At 43.2% G+C, this 22,063-nt stretch overlaps 3 protein-coding genes across 4 annotated transcripts; 2 read left to right on the top strand and 1 right to left on the bottom strand.

Annotated features, from left to right (window-relative positions):
• Nucleotides 1–655: 655 nt before the first annotated feature.
• Nucleotides 656–3,202, bottom strand: MRPL32 (mitochondrial ribosomal protein L32). Its single transcript, XM_065051982.1, has 3 exons — nt 3,005–3,202; nt 2,094–2,275; nt 656–1,298 (listed from the first exon to the last, which is right to left on the bottom strand). Exons 1-3 carry the CDS (start codon nt 3,126–3,128, stop codon nt 1,044–1,046), a joined length of 561 nt encoding a protein of 186 aa, XP_064908054.1. The 5' UTR covers nt 3,129–3,202; the 3' UTR covers nt 656–1,043.
• A 153-nt stretch (nt 3,203–3,355) lies between these two features.
• PSMA2 (proteasome 20S subunit alpha 2) lies at nt 3,356–9,782 on the top strand. Its single transcript, XM_005502870.3, has 8 exons — nt 3,356–3,558; nt 5,737–5,813; nt 6,428–6,560; nt 6,998–7,120; nt 7,508–7,589; nt 8,703–8,776; nt 9,236–9,293; nt 9,376–9,782. The coding sequence occupies exons 1-8, from the start codon at nt 3,518–3,520 to the stop codon at nt 9,490–9,492; spliced, it is 705 nt and encodes a 234-aa protein (XP_005502927.1). The 5' UTR covers nt 3,356–3,517; the 3' UTR covers nt 9,493–9,782.
• A 4,693-nt stretch (nt 9,783–14,475) lies between these two features.
• On the top strand, nt 14,476–18,004 carry C2H7orf25 (chromosome 2 C7orf25 homolog). Of its 2 annotated transcripts, none has more exons than XM_065051980.1 (2): nt 14,476–14,613; nt 16,431–18,004. In XM_065051980.1, exon 2 carries the CDS (start codon nt 16,447–16,449, stop codon nt 17,713–17,715), a length of 1,269 nt encoding a protein of 422 aa, XP_064908052.1. In that variant the 5' UTR covers nt 14,476–14,613; nt 16,431–16,446; the 3' UTR covers nt 17,716–18,004. The 2 variants fall into 2 exon arrangements, with proteins under 2 accessions (XP_064908052.1, XP_005502928.2); XM_005502871.3 differs by lacking the exon at nt 14,476–14,613 and adding an exon at nt 15,160–15,522.
• The last annotated feature ends 4,059 nt before the right edge of the window (nt 18,005–22,063 follow it).

Here is a 22,063-nt window from a genome sequence, read left to right on the forward strand (position 1 = left end):
GCTTGATTTCAAATGCAAAGGTGCTACAGTGCAGGTAAAACCCAAGTGCAAATCCACAGTGAGGTGCTGTAACTGCGCCACTGAAGAGCAACAATGCACAGCAGAGGGCTGAGCTGCCCCCTCTCTGCAGACATTGTATGTTGCTCTTTGTGTTTTTCCAAGCAGACACTGAGCATCCAGACTCCCTACCAGCAACGGCTGCAAAGAATCAGCTTTTGTTCCCCATCAAATTTACAGATTTCCAGTCATTACATTCAAATTTGTTATTTCACTCAAGAAATCACGGTGCACTTGGGAGGGGGGGTCAGGGAGGAAAGTCTTTCCATATCCTCTGGGGAAAGTCTTTCCATATCACTTTAAGGCAGAAAATTATTTTGTATACTGACAACAGCAAAAAGCACTCAACCCTCCGCCCAGTACAGAAAAACTGTAAATACTTCATGGCAACCACTCAAAACCAGGAATATCACTGAGTATCTCATACAGCAGCACTGTGGAGAGATCCAGGCAGATTCTGTTAAGAGCCATGGAAATAACCAGGTGACTGTGTCTTTCCTTGTAAATATCCTCTGTATCTAATCAACATTGGTTTCAAAAATGGCATTGTTTCTTCGTTTGTCTTCCAAAAGAGAAGCAGCAAAAACCAGAAAGCAGATTTTCCTAGGAAACTTAACATGCTTTATTTAACATGTGAATGCTTTCCCTTTGTTTAAAAAAAAAAAAGTTATTTACAAAACCAGCATAGCACATTAACATAAAAGTTATTCAGTGTACTGTACACAGATGTCCAAACCCAAGATAGATCCTGATTTCTCTCTAATTCTTGACTGCTACGATGTATCACTGAGCAGCATTTCCCACTGCACGCTACAGATAAAGCACCTGACTGCAACACCGCATGGTATGACACACGATTACAGAATTCCCAAAAGTTCACAGGTTTTCCATATCAACGTTGAGTGAACAAAACAAGCAAAACATTCCTGAAAAACATGATCTTTCTTGCTGTGGTAACTGGTTTTGTGAGCATTAGTTCTATAGCATCAATTTTGAACAAACCAAGATGGACGTTTCCTGGCTCTTTCAATGATTCGCTTGCCCTTGTCATTTTCTGTGGGCTTTTCTCCATCATAAAGGACGACAGTCTCTACAGTAGGAGTATTAAATGGTCCTCCCTCCTTTTTACGTATTTCCAGACGTATCAGTCGAGTTTCTGCTTTGACCTTTGCATAACAATAGCCACAAAGGACATGTTTCTGTTTCAGGTTTCCACACTCAGGGCAAACATCTATGTTCCTCTGAAAAACAGTGAAAACCAGTAAATTTTCTAATTTGAACAATAACAACAAAAGAAACAGAGAACAATAACAAATTACTAAAAAGGTTAAACAAAATGTCATACAAATTCAACTGCCTCTTCAAAACTTATTGATCTATGTATCCTACGATGTACTGCTACATCAAATGCCTTCTACTAAAACCAGCCTATGAAGTCAATACCTAAATCATTATGCCTGTTGATGGTTAGAAGACTGAAGACCTATCAACTCAATGAGATGCACAGAAAGTATAAAGCTTTTCCATTTATACTAGCTCTTCAGCTAAAACTCTTGTTTTGTTGTTTTGCACTTGAACTGTCACTTTTTATTAACCACTGACTACAGTCACGCAGGATGAATGTACCTGTCACAAAGCATTTTGAAGATTGCAATGTGTTTTAAGTTTATAAACAAGTTCCAGAAAGCTTTTGGAGTCAGTATTGACCACTAGAATGACTCTCTAAAACAGTGATGTCAAACTCATTTTCAGTGGGGGCCACATCAGCCTCGCTGTTGCCTTCAAAAAGCTAAATGTAACTTTAGGACTCTGTAAATGTAACTACTACATTTGTACAGTCCTAAAATTACATTTGGCCCTTTGAAGGCAACTGAGAGGCTGATGTGGCCCCCACTGAAAATGAGTTTGACAATCCTGCCCTAAAACAAGTGAGATGAAAAGCAATTTGCATAAATCTTACTCAAGCACGCGTGCTTGCCGCTAGCAAAATTACTGCAGCGAATGCGGTGGCAAGCCCATAGAACTTTGGTGATTACCTTGACTTTTATAAGCTTGTTGGGATTTCTTCGCCTGCAGCGGTTCACTTCAATGGTGCGCCTCTTCTTTGGCGCCGCCATCCACAAGATGCTGTCCAAGAGGCTAGGCGCCTCGTTACTTTCTCTAGCATCGCTTGCTGACTCTGGCAGAAAAGCTGGAGCTTGGACTGCTAGTGCTGGTCCTGAATAAAAAAAAAATAATAATAATTCCGCATCTGGAATATTGTCTCATCTGGAATATTGTGTCCAGTTCTGGGCCCCTCAGTTCAAGAAGGACAGGGAACTGCTGGAGAGAGTCCAGCGTAGGGCAACAAAGATGATTAAGGGAGTGGAGCATCTCCCTTATGAGGAAAGGCTGAGGGAGCTGGGTCTCTTTAGCTTGGAGAAGAGGAGACTGAGGGGTGACCTTATTAATGTTTATAAATATATAAAGAGTGACTGTCACAAGGATGGAGCCAGGCTCTTCTCGGTTACAACCAGCGATAAGACAAGGAGCAATGGGTACAAACTGGAACACAAAAGGTTCCACTTAAATATGAGAAGAAACTTCTTCTCAGTGAGGGTGACAGAGCACTGGAACAGGCTGCCCAGGGAGGTTGTGGAGTCTCCTTCTCCGGAGACATTCAAAACCCACCTGGACACCTTCCTGTGTAACCTCATCTGGGTGTTCCTGCTCCGGCAGGGGGATTGGACTGGATGATCTTTCGAGATCCCTTCCAATCCCCAAGATTCTGTGAAATACGACACAGTTGCTACTGACACCCTCAAAGCGAGGAGGCAGGAGCGGCCGGCGGCGCCCCTCGCCCCGCTCCCTTATCAGCCCCTCCCGCCGCCGTTCCACGGTACAAAGGGCCCCGCAGCCCCGGTGCCGCCCTCTCCTTCAGCCCAGAGGGGAGGAGGCCGGTACCTACCCCAGGGCGGGCTCTGGCCCCCGGAGAAACCCGGCAAGAGGCCGCGCTCCAGCCGCCCCCAGCAGCGCTGGAGGAGCCCGCGGAGCCGCGGCAGCGGAGAGAAAACCATCACCAGAGCCGCCATCACCCCTCACCGCCCCGCCAAGGCCTACGGGGGATGGTAGGGCGGTCGCTGGCCCGGGGGCGCACTGGGCATGCGCACCTGCCGCCGAGCCTGCTGGGAAACCGAGTGCTCTGAGGGGGTCACTGCATAACCGGGATGGAAACCTGGACTTCATGTCCCAGCATTCCTGGCGCTACCAGGAGGGTGGGGTGGTGAGAGGCACACTCAAGGACTTCAACTCCCAGCATGCCTCGCAGCGTGCATCTTCGCCAGTCATGTCCCTCGCAGGCTCCGGTCTGCTCTACCTCCTGGCCAATCAGCGTGCTAGCTGTGCCCTCGTGGAGGAAGCGGCGGGGGCGGCTACGCCTGCGCAGAGGTAGCTATTTGGGAACGGAGCGGCTTATTCCAAGATGGCGGAGCGCGGCTACAGCTTCTCCCTCACCACGTTCAGGTGCTCGGGGGGCAGAGGCCTGCGGGCCTGGGTTTTCGGCGGACAGGCTGGGGGGGCAAGGGTGGGACGGCGCACAGCCTAGGCGGAGCGGCCTTGCGGCGGCGGGGCAGGACGGAGTGGGGACTTTGCAGAGTCATCGCGTCGCCGGCGGGTCCGGGCCTGCGATGCTGCGGGGCGGCGGTGGCCGGGCCCGGGCAGAAGTGGTGGCCGTGGGGGAAGCGACGGGGGTCAGGTGGCTTCGCCTTCGGGAGCAGAGAGCTGCCGTGAGCCCCGGGGCAGTCGCCCCCTCTGTGCTCTCTCGGTGCCATGGGTCAGGTCACTCTGGGGCCGCCCTGGGGTCTGTCTTGTCACGGGTAGCGCCTTACAGCGAGCGCTTGCGGGAACAGCTTAGGAGACTTAGGATCCACACACACTTTAGGCTGAGTAGTGATTTTGTAACGCTGATATAACTGGAAATGCGTGATGATCGTTGAACTATGGTATTTTGAGAGGATGTTTGAGAACGAGCTTTGCAGATGTGGGAATGAGAAGAAGCTTTTGAATGAGTTCTGTGTGGTGTGTTTCCCTTTATGCTGCACTTTGCAGGCCATGCTTTCCTAGCACTTCGTGTTGTGCGCAGCAGAGGTGCAGGATGGTTGCATGCACAGAATGAATGTGCTATTGGAGTGACAGCCATTAAAGTGGTGCTCTAATACCTATCCTTAAGATTAATCCACAGAAAATGGATTTTTTTTGTTTGTTTGTTTTAATGAAGCTATTTAGGTATTCTTAATTATATTATATATGTGCAAACAGAAAAACTGTAAGAATCTCTCTACTGCTTTTGGTAAAGTGGCTGCTTAATGTTGGAGGAGAGTGATGCTGTGTTATTGCCAAGTAGGCTACTAAAGGCTTGTTGTAGTTAAGCAAATGAAGCAGTTCTCAATCTATAACTAGGAAGAGAATCATCATATTGGATGGATGCAGCCAAACATACCTGCCTTACTCAGCTAGGTTGAACTCTTTATTAGCTCTTGGAAGTGGTTTCCTAATGAGGTTAGAAACTTTTTGTACTGTACAGAATCACTACTTGCTCTGAAACTTGAAGCCATTTGATTTTATGCTCACGTGGAAGAGAATACAACTACTCTACACTTTCTCTCATTCACCTTTTCCTTATACTGAGAATTATTTAGTTTAGTTTTTGCTTTTAACGTATTTTGCTAATGTTCTGCATGTTTTAATTGCTGGTACAGAAAAATATTGTTCTGGTTTGTTGGTATTTTGTAACGGAGGAACTGCAATTATTACTTTGTCACCTATATTTACTCCATGTAGAAATAACTACACTAAGTGATTATTGCTTGCTTTGTGTTTTCTAACTCCTCTGAGCGCTGAGTTACATACTTTTCTGTTCTCTATCTATTAGAACAGCTGTGTCTGAAATACAGCCCAGAGAACAGATCCCATTTGCAAAATCATTTGTCCAGTGAGTGACCGTCTCTGCGCTGTCCCCTTCCCTGGGGACCGAGGGTGGATCCCTCCACCCACACCCCATTATGGATGAGTTACTGTGCCAGCTTGACACCAGCTGCTCTGTTCTGATGATTCTGTGAGCGACGTGGATCATTAGAACAAAATGCAGGAATACCTGGGTGTGGAATGGGAGCTGCTTCTATCTGGTGCCGTTGGCGTGAGGTGTGCTTGTCACTCAAAAAGAGCAGCAGCGTTTGGCTCGTACCTTTCAACACTGAACATCACTGCCTAGAAAACTTTTGAAAACCATGCGTATAATGCCATTTCAGTCGAAAGTCATGACATGCTCAGAAGAGTTTTCCCACTGAGTGGAAAACTTGTTTTAAATGGTGTGAAGTTGGAGAGTGGACTTGTTCCCCTTCAACCTGCATCCCAGTCACTGTTCGCTGTCCAAAATGCATTAGCTTTTGCCAGGGCTGTAGGCAGGTACTGTGTGAGTGTCCCCGTAGCGTTGTGCAGCAGCAAGTTTTGTGCTGAACTGGCCCAGTTCTTTTAGCAGCTGCTGTGAATCTGCAGACTGGTGAGGTTTTTTAAAATTCTGATTAGAATATGCTGATGCTAGGTGTAAAGAGGATTAAAAAAACAAGTTATTGTCGGATTGCTGTGGGAGAGATTCAAGCACATCAGAATTACGTTAGGCTTATTTTGCATTTTCCTTTTCAGTCCTTCTGGAAAACTTGTTCAGATTGAATATGCTTTGGCTGCAGTGGCTGCAGGAGCTCCATCGGTTGGAATTAAAGGTATGTTCAGAACATAACTACGTTAGTGATTTCCCTGATTCAGGATTCTAAGTATTATTTAAGATACCTAAAGTAGTTTGGACTGTGTAATGGGTCTTTCATTGTCTTGCCTTCCACTACATATTTTGTTTTTCTTTCAGTGGATTTTTACATATTTAGTGTTGTATTTCCTTTTTTTTTTTTCTACAACTCCATAATTTTTATAAAGAAGGAAGGGAGCATAGAGCTTCATGCTAGGAAAAGAAAACTGCTTGGGTGATTTTGGAGATACTCAGATGGTAGAAATAGACATCTTCATTTTTGAGTGTTCCTGTCCCTTAAGTAAATAACTTCAGCTGTGTGTCCATTTATATAGAAATTACACATGAAGTTACTTTAACTGCTCGATCATTAATATGTTCTTAGTTATCTTTAGAATGGGATTATTTAAAATGAGAAACAATGTGCTGGATGGATTAATGAAAATATATCTGTTTAATGTGATTGTAAACTTGAAGGTTTTTTAAAAGAGGGAGGAGCAAAATTCTTTGCAGTCCGATAAACTTGTTCTGTGTTTTGACTGCTCTCCATAATTTTAATTTAATATATATTTTTAAAAAAATTGTTCTTTCCAGCTGCAAATGGAGTGGTGTTGGCAACTGAGAAGAAGCAGAAGTCCATTCTTTATGATGAAAGGAGTGTCCATAAAGTAGAACCAATTACCAAACATATAGGTTTAGTGTACAGTGGTATGGGTCCAGATTACAGGTATGAAAAGATTTTTGTTTGGTCGCCATTTAGATGCATTTTAATACAAGAAATGTAGGAAACAAACAGATAGCAGTTGGCTGTTTTTCTAAGTGTAGAAAATATTATATTGTGTTAGACTGTATATGAAGTTCGCTTTAAGTTTTTTTTAATATATTCAATACCTTGTCAAATAACATTCTATCTAAATAATTAGTAGGGAATGAACAGCACTGTAATTCAATCGTAGATTCAGTTTAAGTGTTTCAGAGGTTACTTGGTACGAATAACTCAGGACAGTCTGTGTTTTCTTAAACTGGTGTATGCCAGGTGTATAATTCCTTATCATAGTATTTATTATGAGCTTTCAGTCGTAACAACTAGTTGAAATTTCTTTGACATACTGATTTTGGTGTGGTGATCTGTTTTTTTTGTTTGTGTTTTTCTGTTTGTTTTAGAGTACTTGTGCACAGAGCTCGGAAGCTGGCCCAGCAGTATTTCTTGGTTTATCACGAGCCCATTCCAACAGCTCAGCTAGTACAGAGAATTGCTTCTGTGATGCAGGAATACACGCAATCTGGGTATGTGGTTTTCTGAGTTTTGAGAAAGATTGTTGTTTAAATGTAAGGAATAACAACTACCTGGTGATAGAATTTTTTTGTGTCAGAAAGGCTATTAGTTTTTTAATGGAGAATGCCCACAGAAAAGGGTCAGCGGTAAGACCACTGACTGTCAGTGGGTGAGATCAGGTCTTCAGATATTGCAAACAAATATGTCAGACAAGGCAGCATACTTTTGGTTTTGTATTGTTGGTTGCCTAGTCGATCCTGATCACAGCTCTGGGCTGGTGGGAAGCACTTCGGGGAAGGTTAACACACACAGAATAATTTAGTTGCCTTTGGTTTCCACTGAATAAATTTCACATATCAACTGTGATTTTTCTTCTTTTTTTTTTTTTCCTTCTGTAGTGGTGTTCGTCCATTTGGTGTATCACTGCTAATATGTGGCTGGAATGAAGGGCGGCCCTATTTGTTTCAGTCAGATCCATCTGTAAGTATCTTACGTTTGTGAATTCTGCTGCTTTTCTAAAACATCCAAAAGTTTGTGTGCTCATGAAATACTTTCAATGGTGAGAAGAAGAATGCAGAGCTAGAACAAAAGATCCCTTAAGGTAACTTCAGAAGTCAGAATGAGTCCATTTCAGTAGGTGTTTGCAGCAAGCCTGGATCATTCTGTGCTTACCTGCTCCTAAACTGCTTGAGGGATGGCAGCTGTTTTTGAGGGAGATCTCCATCCGTTTTCATGCCTTCCCACCTTGTTTGTTGTGCCAGCAAGAGTGGCATTCTGCAACAGGTACCATGAAAAAAAAAAGTTGACTGCTTATCCTGCTGAAATAATTGTTTCCTAAACTGGATGGGAGTTAGGCCCAAATCTCTTGCATTTTGACAGGTAATGCATGTGCTTTAGTATTTAATGACAGTGGTTAATTTAAGTGAGTTTGTTTGCCGTGTTTGCACTGCACCTCTGAAAAACTGCCATTTGATGCATGTGTGAGTTATAACACTGTACTTCAAACAAAAAGTGTGGTCACTGTAGTGATCACTGATAAGCTTCAGAAATTTGAATTATAAAACTACCTGATGCTCAAAGGTAAAAAGTGCAGATGCCTTGTGTAAGGCAGCTTGATTGAAGTGTGGAACTGCTGATGGTCTTCATGCCAGAGGAAAGAACAGAAGTGATGGCTAAATATCCTTTTAGTAGCTAAGATAAATCAGATGGCTGGTTTGCAACAAGTTGCTTACATTACATGATCTGTAAAAAGAAGAATACATGGAGTAATCCTTAGGCAAGATCTCACTGTATTCATTTTCAAGGGCAGACATACTATTTCTGTTTAGGGAATCCCAAATCAAGACTATGCTAATGACTTACTAAATTCATCTTTCAAAGTAGTGAGAGGTGAGGCCCCATACGGATGTTTTGTATATTTCCACATCGTATGTTTCCATATCAAGTTAGTCTGAATGTGATCCAAAATAGCTTCCTATATTCTCAGGACATTCAGTATATTCATAATTGCTTGTGTAGTTTTTACTAAGTAATTTAATATTTAATGTTTGACTAAGTTGCACAAAATATTTCAATAGATTGTTGCTTTTACAGGGAGCTTACTTTGCATGGAAAGCAACAGCAATGGGAAAAAACTATGTCAATGGGAAAACATTCCTTGAGAAAAGGTAATGTATTCGATACCTTTCTTAAAGGATAATCTGTTTGTTCCGGTTCCATGTAAAACAGCCAGATGAAAAATGCATGCTTTTAGACGAGCAGAACAAAGTTTTAAAATACTTAAAATATGATGCTTCCAGTTTACTTATTTGTATATGTACAGGAAATTTGCTTTATTTAAACTCCAGATTTTGTGTTTATGGAGAATTATTTCAGTGCAATAAAGATTTATATTCAGTGTATTTGCAGAAATCTTGTTCTGTACTGTGTCAATAGGAAAAGTAGTGAAATACTTTTTTTTTGTTACAAATAATAACTTCGACTGTTAATATCACAGTGCTTACAAATAATATTTGCGTGAGAAATAGGAAGATTTTAGTAGTGTTTGGGATTTTAGAGACTCTAGGATTATTAGGATTTGGAAAGGTCTTTGTCCCATACTGAAATACATGAACTTCTGTTTACAGATACAATGAAGATTTGGAGCTTGAAGATGCCATTCACACAGCTATCTTAACACTAAAGGTTAGCAAAATGTTTAACAAATGAGTTTCTTACTGTTTTGACATCATTGATACGATGAATCAAACTGTGCTTTCTTTAATAGGAGAGCTTTGAAGGGCAGATGACAGAAGACAACATTGAAGTTGGCATCTGTAATGAGGCTGGTTTTAGGAGGCTCACTCCGACTGAGGTTAAGGACTACTTGGCTGCAATAGCCTAGTAGAAAGTGAGCAAGACTGTGTGGTACACACAAAGGTCTTTTTAATTTTGGCTACTTCAATGTTTTTGTTTGCAGTTTTTGCATACTTATTTCTACATGGTTTGTCTGAGAGATTTTTTAAATATCATGCAACGGTCCTAATATTGTAATACATGGAATCTTATTACAGATGATTCTTTCCCGTGGTACATGAAATCTTTGTACGCAAAATACTGTACAAAATGTAAAGTTACAATGACAGCTTGAAAAAGGCTAAAGAATAAAATTTGAAGGCCACTGTTTTGGGGGAAGGTGTGTGTGTGTGTCTTTTTAATCATAGCTTGTGTATCTGCATAAAGCTGAGATTTCAGTATCTATACTGTTGAGGAAACAGTTTTCCACATACGTATCAGCCGTGATGAACTCACATTAGACCTTCTTTTGGATAACTTGAATTTTGAGTGAATGGGATAATTTTTTTCACTCTTGAATGTTGTTTAAATTTTAAGTAACTTCCAAAAATGGTTTTATGTGGTGTAAAAGATCATGTACTTCCACAAAGAAAAAGAACAGTCTTCCATTTCGGGTGCGAACTTGAGCATCTCAGTTCTGACCCTCTTGCTCTTTGTGTCTCAAGAACTTGTTTTCTATTACTTGGGTTATTTTTAGGGCCCTAGAAATTGCACTTTTTCAACCCTGAAATATTGTTAGAAATAATGGAAGTAATATCTTACTGAAAACTAAAGGCCTTTACCACCTTCAGTAAAAATCAATAGGATTTACAAAGCAAAATGAGAATATGTGCTTACTTTATTCCTTGCATTGCACAAATGTATTTTCCAACTTGCAAGGTAACTCTAAAGGTGCAGTAATGAAAAGAGCACTTAATTTATGCCTCACAACTTTTACAGGTGCAGAACTAGATGTTTGAATATTACTGTGAGTGTATGTATTGACATATTTGTTACATGTGTAGAGTCGTTCAGGTTACAGAGAAACACAACATTTACTGCAAAAGAAACAGAATAAGTGTATGTTCTTTTTTCAGCAGAAATAATCTGGTCTGGAGCCATTTAAGTTACTGTTGGCAGATTTTATTTTTTTAAAGCAGTCTGACTGTTAAAACGTTGATAATGAACTGGGAGCGATAGGTGGATCACTGTGCTTGTAGATGGGGCTAAGCAAGTATGGGAGCAGCCTGACAGATCACATGTCAGCCAGTTATAACTAATGAAGAAAATATAAAGTATGAGTTAGTCTGCAGAAAGTAGTGTGCCAGCTAATTGTTCTGTTCTTTCCAATGTCTGTCTTCTGATGTTTTATGTTATCTTTAGGTAAATAAGAATTTCGGAAGCATGCCATAAATGAAGTTTTATTTCTTAATGTCAGAAATAAAAGCTGTGTCCAAACAGTTCAGTAAGACTTATTCCAGATCACTGAGTATTTGACTCTGAAAACCAATCCATACTCTGATTCTTCTTCTTCTAGAGAAAATGAAAACTAGGGACTGAAACTGGAGACTTTGACTTTATACTGCTATATCTTCAATTTAGAATATTTATACATATCCAGGTTTCTTAATGGTATATAAATATTCAAAGGAGTTTTCTTTATGAAAGAATGCAGGTAGGCACTTCAGAAAATGGTCAGCATGAATTGCAATAGCTTAATTGACTCCTCTATTACAAACAGTTGATTAGCAAAGAGCACCCTATGAAGGGTAGTTGAAACCAAAGCAAGTTTCAAATAAATTATGCTATCTCACTCCCCAGATTATAACAATGGGGCAAACAGACAAATGTTTCAAGATTTGGGGGATGTGGTTTGGTTTTATTTGTTTGTTTGGTTTTAGTAATTGAACAACTTCTATCTGTAGTATTAGTTTTACAGGTGGTGAAGGGAGGTGAAAAAAACAGTATCCTTCCTCTTTTTTTTGGTTTAATAAATGTAGTAACTGTTCTGCACATTGTACAGAAACTATTGTGCTGTCCTTCAGATACCTGATAATTGGCATAAATGTCAAGAGGGTTTTGCCCTCTTCCCCCTGCCCTGTTAGGAAGACAGACAACCACTACCACATGGTGTGTACTTCAGAAGTGGTGCTGGTTTTACTTCATGTTGTTACAGGCCAACATTGTAAATGGGTGGCAACATGAAGTTAGTGCATTTGTCAGATGTTCTGAATGGCCTCTTGTACCAAGTCAGTGCTTTTATGAATATAAACTGTTTGAATTAGTAAAGTGATGTGTGGTTTGATTATTATTAAATGGTGGCACCTTTTGAGAATAAAGAGAAGTGTGCCTTAGGATGAGAATGCTGTCACTAGGCTGTCAAAGCACCATATATTGGTATATGGTCTTTTATGATGAAAAAGCTTCAAAATGACAATCAGTTGCAACTTCCCTGTCAGAATGCTTTCCTCAGGCTGACTCTGTGAAGGATGTGTCATGGTTTCTGTGGTGATATTTAATTGCTCTATGCCTTGTGTGAAACGAGAAGGGTAGGTCTATGCCATAGCCTAATGGTTTATTGTCAGTTAGTCACTTTGAGCCACCAAGTTGGTAGTTAGATGGGTTTTACACCGTTAAGAACTGAGTCCTAAAGCTCCCTGATATACCTAAGCCGTACAGAAAATCAAATGCCATGGGACTTGGTGTAATTTTGAAAGAATATGCATAATTGAACTCAGGCTTTATTTGCAGAATTAGATATTAGATAATTTCCTTAGGGGTAGGCAGATAGACCTTGATATTATGCTGTTCTAATGGGGAAGGTGGTGTGATCTGGAGTGTGGGTTTTGTTCTGTTTTTTGAACTGCTTACTCCTACACTGAAGCAAATCATTGCCATACTCAAATGACTGCATGCCTAGAATAGTATCTAAACTTATCTAGTATTTAAAGGGAACCTTTCAACTACAGGGAGCTAATTTGCATCTCTTTCCATTCTAAATCCCTGGAATTGAAGAAAAAGTAACTTGAATTTGGGGATGTATTTCTCAAATCACTTCAGGAGTAAGAAATACTAGTGCAATGGAGTAGCAAATTATATGGTGGTTGTGGTCATTTTCAAAAAGTGCAACCACGTTTTTTTAGCTAATTAGCTTTGCTTATATTTTTAAAACAACTCACTGCATAAAGTGAGGTCAAGGGGGAATAAAGTGGACAAACACTGTTCATTTGTGAGACATGACAAATTACAAGCTTGATTAATTAAGCTGACCATGAAGTATGATTTTTCTTCATTTATCCTGTTCCTAATACAGTCACCTGAAAGAAGAGATGCTGGTCACTTGAAGTAGGTAATGTTCTTTGGTTTACATGTCCTGGAAGATGATCTGCTGTAAGGAACCCGGGATATTGTGACACCAACAAGAACACAGAATTTCCTTGGGCTTTATTTAACTGGTAGGATCAGTACCTAGGAAAGTGGGGTCCTTCTACATGCTGTGAGGCTATTACTTGAAGTAGCTTTCAATGTGATAGAGGATATAGGCATAGTAAGACCTTTACAACTCACTTGGGCTTGACAACTCACTTGGCTTTGTAGCACCTTGTGAAATTGAGGTGAGTTGAACCTGAGTGGACACCAGGTGCCCACCAAAGCTGCTCTGTCACTCCCCTCCTCACCTGAACAGGGGAGAGAAAATATAGAGTGAAAGGCTCATGGGTTGAGATAAGCACAGGGAGAGATTACTCACCAACTGCTGCCACAGGCAAAACAGAAATTAAATTTATTACCACTTAAATCAGGATAATGAGAAACAAAACAAAATCTTAAACACCTTTCCTTCACCCTTCCCTTCCTTCCAGGATTAACTTTACTCCTGATTTTTCTGCTTTCTCCTGCTGTGTGATGCAGGGGGACAGGGAATGGGGGCTGTGGTCAGTTCATCACTCGTCTCTGCTGCTCCTTCCTCCTCAGGGGAGGACTCCTTACTCTCTTTCCCTTTTCCAGCATGGGGTCCTTCCCCTGAGAGACAGTTCACCATTAACTTCCCCAGCATGAGTCTTTCTTCCCATGGGCTGCTGTTCTTCATGAACTGCTCCAGCTTGGGTCCCTTCCTCAGGGTGCACAGGTTCTGCCAGGAGCTTCCTCCAGTGTGGGCTTCCCACAAGGTGACAGCCTCCTTTGGGCATCCACATATTCCAGCAGGGGGTCTTCCACAGGCCGCAGGTGGATCTCTGCTCCACCATGGACTGCATGGGGACAGCCAGCCTCCCTGTGGGCTGCCGGGGAACCTCTGCTCTGGCACCTGAAGCACCTTCTCCCCCTCCTTTTTCACTGACCTTCGTGTCCGCAGGGTTGTTTCTCACACACGTTGACACTCCTCTCTTCTGACTGCCGCTAGTGTTGTGCATTTCCCTACTGCCCCTCTTGTAACTGTGTTATCACAGCCTCACTGACGGGCTCAGCCTTGGCCAGTGGCAGGTCCATCTCAGAACCATCTGGCATTGGCTCTGTCAGACATGGGGGAAGCTTCTAGCAGCTTCTCACATAAGCCACCCCTGTAGCCCTCCCTGCTACCAAAACCTTTCCACACAAACTCAGTAATTTAGACTAGCAGAACTATTCACTGTAGGAACCAGCAATTAATTGCATCACCAGTAGCAGGTGCAGAGATGGCAAATCTCTCTTACGCCACTAACAAATATCGCAGCAGCCTGGAAGGAGGCTGGAGAATATGGGTACGTCTGCTCTGAACATGCCTGGGTAGTGCTTGGAAGGAGGCAGCAACTCAGGGCAAGCAGAGGGCACTTATATTGGGCACCAAGTAGTTTAACAAGGTGCCTTTTTATTACCTGCACTTCATGGACCAAACATCCACTGAGCCGTGGTGGTTGCTGCTACTCCGAGGTTCAAGTCCACCGCTGACTTGTCTCTGGCCTTTCTGGCCTAATGCAATGTCATTGCTCCTTTAAAGGCTTTCGGCATAAAATAAGTATTTATTTGGGGACCGCCCTGGCTCTAACTCAGGCGCGCCGCGGATGAGAGCCAGCCCGGGGGGGAGAGGCTGAGGCGGGAGAGGCGGCTGTCCCCGCCCGGTGGCCCCGGGGGAGGTGCTGGGCCGGGCCGAGCCACGCCACGCCGGCCCGGGCTGCCTCCTGCTGCTGCCCTGGGCTAACGCTGCCGCCGCCGGGCTGTGAGTATGGGCTGCGGGCGGTGGGGGAAGGCGGCAGCGGGGGAGCGGGGCCCGGGAGCGCCCGCTGAGGCGGCCCCGGGGGCGGTGAGGCGGGCCCGGGCCTGGCGCACCCCGAGAGTGACTGGGGTGCAGGGACGCAAGTACCGCGACAACCTGAGCCGCGGAGCTGCCGGGGAAAGTATGGCAGATAAAGACGGGGGAAGGGGTGGCGGCCGGGGCTCCGCGGCCGCCGCCGTCGAGAGGGGCTTGAGGGCAAGCGCTGAGGGCACCCTGCCCTCACCCAACATGGCGCCGCGACCTCCCCGGCGCCGCTCTCACGTGATCCCAAAGCGGCGCTAAGGTGGTGGCGGCGGGCGGTAGAGGCGGCTCTTTCCGCCGCTCCCTGCCGAGGAAAGACGCGGGTCCTGGGGGGTAGGGAAAGGGGTAGAGTGGCGCCGGTGTGTGGCTGCTGAGGAGCGGAGGGCTGTGGGGCTGGCCCTGAGGGACGCCTTCTAATGGCGGGGGTGGGGACGGTGTCCCTGGCGGGCCCGGCTGCGCATGCGCGGCGCGCTGAGGCGGGGCTGGGCGGGCCCGGGCGGGCCCGTGTGGCGGCAGGCGCTGGGTGAAGGGGTTCATGTTTTTCCTCAAATCGTTTTTAAGGAGTAGTTCTCCTGAGGCCTTGCGGTTGGTGGTGAGGTTGCCTGCTACTCGCCGTTTTTGTGCTGACAGAGCAGCTGGGTTTCTGGGCGTGCTCTCACTGGAAAACTTGAAATAAGCTTGGTCTCAAAGCCTATAAAAAGGCAGTGATGGGAGGTGTCCAAGTAGATTTACTTGTTGCTTCACATGTAAGAATAAATTTGAGGCTTGTTTTCAGCTGAAGCTGTGTTTGTCTTGCCCTTCAGTACCAGCTTGCTTCAACATGCAGCTTAGGTAAGAATTACAGGAGCATGAGTTTATACTTAGGAGTCAAAATGAATTAATTTCCCTACTTTTGAAGCCAGCCCACATTCAGCTAAGTTATTCCAAACAGATTTTCCTCAGGAAGACATGCTAAAGCAATATGAATGTGAAGGAATAGACTTGCTGGATATAGTGCAGTAAATCTCTAGTAGAACTAGAAAACATGGAGATCTCCAGATCCTCTTGGCTCTAGAATTGCAAATTGTCTGTCTTGATGCTGTGTAGTGTTGAAACTTTGTTGGGGGTTGTTAGGGGCTCATGTGCAGTATAAGTTGGAAGCTGGAGAGGACAGAGCCGTGCTACCCATGATTTTAAAATATAATGGGCTGCTTCTGTGCTGTGTTAAAATATTTACTGGGAGCCAGACTTCTTAGTTTTTATATACGTCTCTAAGCGTGGTGGGTGGCTTTTATGTTTTAATGGTAATTGTAGTGAGAGGGAGAGGTAAGATTTGCTTATAGCATTGACGGGATTTCTAATTTTGCTCTGGATGGCAACTTTTGCAGATGAGCTGTGAGAGTTGAGATGTCTCTAGGTGACCAGCCCAGTAAAGGGCTCACATGTGGGGGGGTGTGGGGAGGGAAGGCAGAAACCACAACTTGTAAGGTGTGTGTAGAGACTTGAATGCCGCTCTTCTCCCTTGCTGAGAACTGAGATCTTTGGGGCTGTAGGCTGGATCCCCAGAGGTGAAGGAAAGGAATTGAACTTTTCAGTGGAACTTGTGCTGAGGTTCCTGATGCTTATACTTTACAATATTGGTAGTGGTTGCACTAAATCTATTACAAAACTCCAGTGTATACTGTTGCAAAGACCTCTTTCTGCTTGTCTTTATTCTTGACCATGCCATAACAACCTTCTCTCTTGCTTTTACTTGATAGGAATAATGTTTCCAACATGTCTGTGCAGTCGCTGCTTTGTGAAAGAATTGCTGTTGCCAAAGAATTGATCAAGAGAGCGGAAGCCCTTTCCAAGTCCCAGAAAAGGAGAATAGAAGGTGGGGCAAAACTGTGTGGCAAACTGAAGGCTGAGCTAAACTTCTTACACAAGGTAGAGGCAGGGAAGGTGGCTGTTAAAGAATCCCATCTGCAGAGTACGAACCTTACCCATCTCCAAGCCATTATTCAGTCAGCGGAGAACCTGGAGGATGTTGTCAGTGTCCTCCACGTCTTTGCTTATGAGGACAGGTTTGGAGACAAACAGACGCTGGTGGTAGATGTTGTTGCCAATGGAGGTCACACATGGGTGAAGGCCATTGGTCGGAAGGCTGAGGCCCTGCATAACATCTGGCTGGGGAGAGGCCAGTATGGTGACAAAAGTGTTATTGAGCAGGCAGAGGACTTCCTGCAAGCAAGCCGTCAGCAGCCAGTGGAGTACAGCAATCCCCACATAATCTTTGCATTCTACAACGGCGTGTCCAGTCCTGTGGCAGAGAGACTCACCGAGATGGGAATATCTGTACGGGGAGACATCGTTGCTGTGAACTTACTGGCAGAGCCATCTACTGAAAACCAGCACCTTAATGCCAGTGAATCAGATGAAGAAGGCCCCGAACTCCTGCAGGTGACCAGAGTAGACCGGGAGAATTTAGTGGCCAGCATTGCTTTTCCCACGCAGATTAAAGTAAATGTGTGCAATAGAGTTAACTTGGACATCACTACCTTAATAACTTATGTCTCTGCTCTGAGCTATGGTGGCTGCTACTTCATCTTCAAAGAAAAAGTGCTAACAGAGCAAGCAGCTCAAGAAAGGAGGGAGAGGGTCCTGCCTCAGCTGGAGGAGTTCATGGAGGGGAAGGAACTCTTTGCCTGCGAATCTGCTGTCAGAGATTTTCAGTCCATCTTGGAAACGCTGGGAGGACCTGGGGAGAAAGAACGAGCTGCGTTGCTTGTTAAAAGAATTAATGTGGTGCCAGATCAGCCATCTGACCGTGCCTTAGGACTAGTGGCTAGTTCTAAAATCAATAGCCGTTCTCTTACCATTTTTGGGACAGGAGACACCTTAAAAGCCATCACCATGACAGCAAATAGTGGTTTTGTGAGGGCAGCAGCTAACCAGGGGGTCAAGTTCAGTGTTTTTGTCCATCAGCCACGAGCATTGACAGAAAGCAAAGAACCTCTTGCCACACCTTTACCAAAGAGCTGCCCACCTGATGATGGACTATAAGTCGTTAAATGAGTTAATCAATGAAATAGTGCAGGTGCTGCTGCAGTGGAGGCATGTGGAAAAACTGAAGAGTCATAATGATACATTTTTGGGGGTGTATCAGTGGAAACAGCAGCTGTGGCAGTAGAAGCTTCCCCAAGGGATTGGCAATATCTACTCAATTCTTGCTTTTTTTTGTTGAGCTGATCATTAATTTATTCATTAAGGTAATAAGATTTCAGTGAAAAATTTTAACTGGCTTACAGTGTATTGATTGTATCCATCCATTAAAAAGTTCAGTTAATGCACAGTTGCTGTTGTACCTTTATGATTTTTGTCTTTGTGCTTCTTCAGAGAGATTAAATTTGGCACCTTAGGATAGACTTGAGACTTGACTTCTGTGGAGCTTAAATCTTTCTTTCACCTATCCTATAAAACTGATTTTTTTGTTGATTCAAAGGTACCTTGTGTAGAGACCTGTGCCTTTTTGGGTGTATGCTGTTTCCTGAGGACATGACTGGTAGCCATTAATAGAAACCAACTTAAGCCTTCCTTCTTTTACTGAAAGGAACCTGTGTATGTTACACCATGTTAAACTGAATTGGGCAATGGCTTTAAAATTACCAGAAAAATCAGTTGAAATTGCAGTTTATTGGTATTAACGTGTGTGACTCTTGGGCCAAACTGGACAGTCAGAGGTAGCAGACCAAGGAGGCGAATCAGCTTACCTTTGGCCTTAGCCAAAGCGCAAAGTCTTGCTGGGTGCAAAACCCAGCCTGAGGCTTTGGATAACAATTCTCCTAAAGACAGACAGCACCCATGTAATTTTTGACACCAGTGAGCTCTCTGCAGAGGATTCACAGAGAACTTGCATTTGGCTTTGTTGCGTGTGGATTACCAGAAACAAAGCCTTCCTGAGCTCCTAGAGCATTGGCATGGTGGAGGAAGAGGTTTGTGGGGTATGTTGTTAATTGCTACTTCGCTCTATAGCAGAGAGAAGCTTTTTCACTAGTGTCATTGTTGCTGGTTTTAGAGAAATCAACAGGGTTTTGTGTTGTTTAATTTTTCAGGAGAGGTGCTGTTTTACAAGTCTTTCTAATGTTTTTCTGTATGCTGCAATGACAGCATTTGCTGTTTGACGTTCATTTGCATCAGGTTCCTAGTGGAAAATTTTGACATGTCAGACTGAACCTCTTGGCCCTGAGCTGTACATTTTATCTGGTCAGTGAAAGAGACACCCACTAAATATTTTATAGGCTGTTGTTCAACAAGATAGTGTTGTTATGCAGCTTATAGGTTGGAAGAAGAATATTCCCTTGCTGCTTTCCACTCTGCGATAAACTTCTTCCTACAGTTCAAAGTAGCTGCAGTGCTACCCTTAGCTGTAGTGTCTACCTGTTCTGTTTCCAACAGTCTGCTGTACTCCAACACTAGTGTAAAGATGCTGGCATGCCAGCAGAACCACTCTGCATCCCTCTTCCACCTGAATACGCTTAACCTCGAGGAGCAAAAATGTGCTTTTTTGCTCTACTCTGTTCTTGCTCTGCATTTGGAGTAACCTGTTAGGAGTTGTCACCACTATCCACATGCTGTATATATTTACCTGTAACTTTTCACAATGTGGAGGGCAGCTTGTTCTTCACCTGCCCCTCATTTCTGCTGGTCACTGAGGTAGCTCATGGGGTTAAGATGGGTGGAAATGGCTTTTGTTTTTTGCTGCTTCAGCATCCAGTCTTTCACCTGCCAGTTTCACAGGTCTCCCTTAGCGAGTTGTTCTAACAAAACACCCTGTCTGACACTGTGTAACAAAACCTTATGGCAGGATACATCCCTCACTGTGTCTATTAATTCTCCTAAAAGTTCTTCTGGAGCAAAGGGAGGACCAACTCAAATGAAATGATGTCAGTAACGTGTTGGCTGTGCTGCAGAAATGCAAGTCTACCTCTGTAGTTAACAGCACAAGCTTCTCTGTACAGGAGCTTAGGGAGACAGTGCTTTATCATGGTATGATGGATTTACCAGAGCACAACCATGTGTTTGTGAAATGTTACAGTGCTATCAACGGCTGGAAGGAAAGGTGCCTTTCTGCCATGAGAGCTCTTACTCTGGCTGCCTGTGTGATGTCTTTCTTCTCCAGTAGATGTGGGAATAGAGGTGGGAGAGGCTGTCTCAAACTGCCTGTCTCAAAACTGGGTTTCTGTTTGGTGTAAGAAGTCTTGAAAGAAGGTACAAGAAGCCTCCTAGTGAATAATCTATGAACAAACAATCTGCGAGAAATTATTTTTGTTTGCAACTCAGAGCTTTACAAGCCGGAGCCCCAACAGACAGCTTACTGTTTATCAGTAATTAAACTGTTTCACGGTCTTACAGGATATACTTAAAGTGCATGATAATGGTGCACTTATGCATGATAATTAATTATGACCTTTTAAGAATTAATCCTTTGTATTGTTTACATTACTTTTAATTTGCTTGCAGCCTTTCTACCCTGATGAGGGGGTTGAATGAGTAAGTGGGAGGGAGCTGCTTCATTCCACTTCTTGCTGTGACTCAAATAAGTGGATTTCCATAATTTTCCTTGTTGTATCCCGTTCAATAATCTTGAATATCCTCTTCGGCACCTTCTGAAGGGGTTTCTCCAAACCACAGATGAGAGGGCAGTGACCTGCAATCTTATGTGACAGGTGACCCAGGGATCGCAGTGAAAAGCAGGTGGCCCTTGTATTGCCTGGATTAGAAATGGGTGAGCTCTGTTTGCTGTATTTCTCTGTTTGTTCTGCTGCAGAGATACGTGGCTTGGTAGTTTTGTGTGAACACTAAAGGCAACTCTATTTAAAAGTTTATGTATCTGGAGCCCTCATGTGGTGATTTTCTTCATTTACCAGTTGCTTTTACCCAACACAGGGTTTGTTACCAAACACATTTTCTTTCTCTTACCAATTTCTACCAATCATATGAGTGATATTTTAGGAATACAGTCTGTGTGCCACCATGCACTTTGAGGGGTTTTTATTGTTATTTTGTGTGTCCCTGTTACATGGTGCCACAAAAAGCTCGAAATGTGGATGTTCTACTCTTTTATTTTAAAGCTATTTTAGCTTCAGTGTGTTTCTGGCTTATTGGTCAAATGGAAGTGCCATGCTGGCAGCCTGTAAGAATTGCTTTATGAGATGAAACCTAAAACTGCTTGCTGGCTTGGAACCAAAATGTGTCTTGATTGTAATATTTGGTGGCTTTTGTATTGCCTTCCAAGATATTGGTGATCTGCACATATAAACCAGTGTTCTGGTTTGGTGTGTTAAGAGAGCTTCTGCTTAATTTTACAAAAGGGGCATTAAACCTTGGACTTTCCTTATTTATGACTTTACGAATGAGTAAGTAGAAGACACCAAATTATATTTGAAATTAAATTGGAAAAAAAAAAAAGGAAATCCAAGACTGCTTACCCTGTGTTCCAGTATCACACAACTGCTTTGTCTACACTAACTACACCAGGCACTTGGGGCGTATAGACACATCTCACTTGCTGAAATGGATTTTGTTTGGGGTTTTTTTAATGAAATTTTTCTGCATTAAGTTATTTGGCAGAGATGGATTCCTAAACTGTTTTGGAGAACCTTGTCGTTCTGGCACTTTTAATTTATTTACATTGTCTCTGTATGGTTCCATCGTCTCTGAGGAAAGCCAGCATCTCTGTTCTGTGCAGCACTCAGCCTGCCCTCTTGGCTGCAATACAAACAATACCAAACAACAAACGCTGTGATTGATGCCAGGCAGCAGAAAGCACTTGGATATTAAGAAAGAAATAGGTAAGTGAAATTGTCAATAAATTCATGTTTTTAATTTGTCTTCTACATTTTTATTAAAAGCAAACTTATTTTTTGACACAGCTGTGTATGTTCTTTACCCGCTTTTGTTCTGGCTGACAAAATTTGCAGATAAATGGCTTGTTTGTCATTGTACCTGCAAGCCATGAAAACACCCAGGGGTAGTTTGGCCTGTTGTAGCCACAGCTGTGTAAAAATGTTATTCTTTGGTAGATTGATGTGCTTCATATTTCAAACTGTCCCCCTGCTCTGATGGCACCTTCAGCAGACTTAAAGCAGTCTTCCGGAGCCTATATGAAAACACTTTCACAACCCTGTTCCTAGTTCCTGAAAACTGAGTGCAGGCTTGGTCACAATAGTAAAAAGGCAAGAAAACACAAGCATCAGTTGCTTGAAATAACTTTGAGAGGAGACCTAGCAGAAAAATACCTTAAAATCTTTTTTGTTCAAGTGGAGTAAAGAAAGGATTTACAATGATGACAGAGCATATAGTTGCAATGACATTCTTTATTTCAGATTATTATGAAAGCAAAACAGCACAG

The sequence above is a fragment of the Columba livia genome, chromosome 2, assembly GCF_036013475.1.
Source record: "Columba livia isolate bColLiv1 breed racing homer chromosome 2, bColLiv1.pat.W.v2, whole genome shotgun sequence".
NCBI classification, from domain to species: domain Eukaryota; kingdom Metazoa; phylum Chordata; class Aves; order Columbiformes; family Columbidae; genus Columba; species Columba livia.